General features: G+C 34.9%; 1 protein-coding gene across 1 annotated transcript; it reads left to right on the forward strand.

The window, feature by feature from the left end:
• Positions 1-2,563: 2,563 nt before the first annotated feature.
• LOC136983084 (keratin-associated protein 5-4-like) lies at positions 2,564-3,304 on the forward strand. The gene has a single exon (XM_067279717.1). It carries the CDS (start codon positions 2,564-2,566, stop codon positions 3,302-3,304), a length of 741 nt encoding a protein of 246 aa, XP_067135818.1.
• The last annotated feature ends 1,130 nt before the right edge of the window (positions 3,305-4,434 follow it).

Consider the following 4,434-nt stretch of genomic DNA (forward strand, 5'->3'; position numbering starts at 1 on the left):
CAAGTTTTTTTAACTTTTCTAATACTTTTTAAAATATTTCGAGTCAATTCAACTCAATGCAAGACGGTGTAAGTCGGTGCAAGTTAATGCGAGTCAATGCAAATCAATGAATACCGATGCAAGTTTTTGCAAGTCGATGCAAGTCGTGCAAAGCAGTGCAAGACTATGCAAATCGATGCAAGTCAATACAAGTCTGTGCAAATCGTTGCAAGTTTATGAAAATCGATGCAAATCAATGCAAGTCGGTGCAAGTCTATGCAAGTCGATGCAAGTCGATGCAAATCTATGCAAGTCATGCAAGTCAGTACAAGTTGGTGCAATTTGGTGCAAGTCGGTGCAAGTCGATGCAAGTCGGTGCAAGTCAGTGCAAGTCGGTGCAAGTCAATGCGATTTGGTGCAAGTCGAAAACAAAAAAGTCAGTACAAATCAATGCAAGTCAGAGCAAGTTGGTGCAAGTTTCTGCAAGTCGATGCAAGACAGTGCAACTTGGTAAAACGTGCAAGTCGGTGCAAAGTCAGATGCAAGTCAATGCAAGTCTATGCAAGTCGATGCTATCATGCAAGTCGAGTGCAAGCTATGCAAGTCGATGCAGTTGGTTTAAGTAAATGCAAGTTGGTGCAAGTCCAATGCAAGATTATGCAAATTGATGCAAGTCAGTGCAAATCGATGTGCAAGTTCTATGCAAGTCGACTGCAAGTCGCAAGTACAGCAAGTCATGCAAGTTGTCAAGTCTGCATATGCAAGTCAATGCAAGTAGGTGCAAAAAATATGCAAGTCAGTGCAAGTTGCCAATGCAAGTCAATGCAGTGGTGCAAGTCAATGCAAGTCGGGCGGTGGCCAGTCAATGCAAGTCAATGCAAGTCAGATCAGAGGTCAGTTGCAAGAATATGCAAGTCGTGCAGTGCAAGTCTATGCAAGTCAATGCAAGTTGGTACAAGTTTGTTGCAAGTCGGTGCAAGTCTATACAAATCGGTGCAAGTCAGTGCAAGTTGGTGCAAGTCGACTTTTTCTGATACTTCTTGTATATTTCGAAATGTTACTAATCTAGCACTATAATTTTTTTGTAGCCGAATTTTAGACAACACCCTGCGTCAAATTTTACTAAAATATTTATTTTGAATATGTAAATTTTTTGTAGTCGCGATAGAACATCGAAATGTTGAAACTCCAGTTTTTTTACTTTTTTTGATACTTATCGTAACATTTTGAAAACTTACTACTAAGATCTATAATTTTTGTAATTCCTGGTTTGATACAACAATCCGCGTTAAACCTACTTAAGGTATTTATTTAATATATGTAAATTTTTACTGTAGACGCGATAGAACATCGAAAATTTGAAACTCGAGTTTTTTGATTTTTTTTATAATTCTCGTAATATTATAAAAACTTACTAATTCCCATCTATAATTTATATAACTCCTGGTTTATAACAACAGCCCGCGTTAAATTTAACCAAAGTATATATTATATATATTTAAATTATCATTGTAGACGCGATAAGACATCGTAAAGGTGAAAAATGAGTTTTTTTACTTTTCCCGATACTTCTCGTAATACTTTGAAAACTTACTAATCCAGATATATAATTTTAATAATTCCTGGTTCAGAACAACAACCCGCGTTAAAACTTACCAAGGAATTTATTATATATATGCAAATTTTTATTGTAGACGCGATAAAACATCGATACGTTGAAACTCGAGTTTTTTTACTTTTCCCGATACTTCTCGTAATATTTTGAAAACTTACTAATTTAGATCTATAATTTTTGTATTTCCTGGTTTAGAAGAACACCCCGCGTTAAACCTAACCAAGGTATTTATTTTATATATGTAAATTTTAATCGTAGACGCGATAGAACATTTAAAAGTTGAAACTCGAGTTTTTTGACTTATTCTGCTTCTTCTCGTAATATTTTAAAAACTTCCTAATTTCCATTTATAATTTTGCTAATTCCTCGTTTTACGCTACAACCCGCGTTAAAACTTTTTAAGGTATTCATTATATATATGTAAATTTTCATTGTAGACGCGATAGAACATCGAAAATTTAAAACTCGAGTATTTTGTTTTTTGTGATACTTCTCGTAATATTTTGAAAACTTACTAATCCAGATTTATCATTTTGGTATCCGCTGGTTTGAAACAACAACCCGCGTAAAATTGTATTAAGGTATTCATTTTATATGTGTAAATTTTCATTGTAAACGCGATAGAACATCTAAAAATTGAAACTCGAGTTTTTTGATTTTTTCTGATACTTCTCGTAATATTTTCAAAACTTACTAATCCAGCACTATAGTTTAAATTTATTTGAGTTTAAAACAACACCCTGTGTTAAACCTTACTGAGGTATTAATTCTGTATATGTAAATTTTTTACGTAGACGCGATAAAACATCGAAAATTTGAAACACAAGTTTTTTGAACTTTTCTGATACTTTTTGAAATATTTCGAACCAATTCAACTCAATGCAAGTCGGTGTAAGTCGGTGCAAGTTAATGCAATTCGATGCAAGTCGGTTCAAATCAATGAGAGTTGGTGCAAGTTAATGCGAGTCAATGCAAATCAATAAAAACCGGTGCAAGTCTTTTCAAGTCGATGCAAGTCGGTGCAAGGCAGTGCAAGACTATGCAAATCTATGCAAGTCAATACAAGTCTGTGCAAATCGTTGCAAGTTTATGAAAATCGATGCAAATCAATGCAAGTCGGTGCAAGTCTATGCAAGTCGATGCAAGTCTGTGCAAATCTATGAAAGTCGATGCAAGTCAGTACAAGTTGAAGCAAGTCAATGCAAGTTCATACAAATTGGTGCAAGTCGGTGCAAGTCGGTGCGAGTCAATGCATGTTTATGCAAATTAATGCCAGTCAGTGCAAGTCAATGCAATTTGGTGCAAGTTGGGACAAATCAATGCAAGTCAGTACAAATCAATGCAAGTCAGTGCAAGTCGATAAAAGTCAATGCAAGTTGGTGCAAGTCCATGCAAGTCGATGCAAGTCAGTGCAAGTCAATGCAAGTCTATGCAAGTCAATGCAAGTTCATTCAATTTGATGCAAGTCGGTGCAAGTTGATAAAAGTCAATGCAAGTTCGTGCAGATCAATGCAAGTCTATTCAGGTCAATGCAAGTCAGTTCAAATCAATGCAAGTCTATGCAAGTCGATGCAAGTCAAAACAAGTCAGTGCAAGTCAATGCAAGTTGGGTCAAGTCAATGCAAGTTTATTCACATCGATGCAAGTCAGGACGAGTCAATGCAAGTCAGTGCAAATCAATGCAAGTCTATGCAAGTCGATGCAAGTTAATGCAAGTCGGTGCAATTCTATGCAAGTCGATGCAAGTTGGTTTAAGTAAATGCCAGTCAGTGCAAGTTAATGCGATTTAGTGCAAATCGAAACAAATCAATGCAAGTCAGTACAAATCGATGCAAGTCAAAGCAAGTTGGTGCAAGTTTCTGCAAGTCAATGCAAAAAGGTGCAAGTAGTTAAAAGTCGGTGCAAGTTGGTGCAAGTCCATGCAAGTCGATGCAAGTCAGTTCAAGTCAATGCAGGTCTATGCAAGTCGATGCAAGTAGATGCAAGTCAGTTTAAGTAAATGCAAGTTGGTGCAAGTCAGTGCAAGTCAATGCATGTTAGTTAAAGTTAATGCAAGTCGATGCAAGTTAATGCAAATCGGTGCAATTCGATGCAAGTCTATGCAAGTTAATGCAAATCGGTAAAAGTTGATGCAAGTCTATGCAAGTTAATGCAAGTAAGTGCAAGAATATGCAAGTCAGTGCAAGTCTATGCAAGTCGATGCAAGTTCTTACAAGTTTGTGCAAGTCGGTGCAAGTCTATACAAATCGAAGCAAGTCAGTGCAAGTTAGTGCAAGTCGACTTTTTCTGATACTTCTTGTAATATTTCGAAATGTTACTAATCTAGCACTATAATTTCTTTGCAGCCGAATTTTAGACAACACCCTGCGTCAAGTTTTACTAAAATATTTATTTTGTATATGTAAATTGTTTACGTAGATGCGATGAAACATTGATAAATTTAAACGTTAGTTTTCAACTTTTTCTGATACATTTCTTAATATTTTGAAAACTTACTAATGCAAATCTATAATTTTAATATTTCCTAGTTTAGAAAAACAAATCGCGTTAAACCTAACCGAAATATTTATTTTATATATGTAAATTTTAATTGTAGACGCGATACAACATTTAAAAGATGAAACTCGAGTCTTTTGACTTTTTATGATTTTTCTCGTAATATTTTAAAAACTCTCTGATTTCCATTTATAATTTTGCTAATTCCTAATTTAAAACTAAAACCTGCGTTAAACTTTTTTAAGGTATTTATTATATATATGTAAATTTTTATTGTAGACGCGATAGAACATTGAAAATTTAAAACTCGAGTATTTTGTTTTTTGTGATACTTCTCGTAATAT

Source organism: Centruroides vittatus, unplaced genomic scaffold (assembly GCF_030686945.1).
Source record: "Centruroides vittatus isolate TY-2023 unplaced genomic scaffold, ASM3068694v2 contig_1187, whole genome shotgun sequence".
Classification (NCBI taxonomy): Eukaryota; Metazoa; Arthropoda; class Arachnida; order Scorpiones; family Buthidae; genus Centruroides; species Centruroides vittatus.

Coding starts and splice junctions, on each gene's coding strand:
- LOC136983084 (XM_067279717.1), top strand. CDS start 2,564: ATGCAAATCAATAAAAACCGGTGCAAGTCTTTTCAAGTCGATGCAAGT.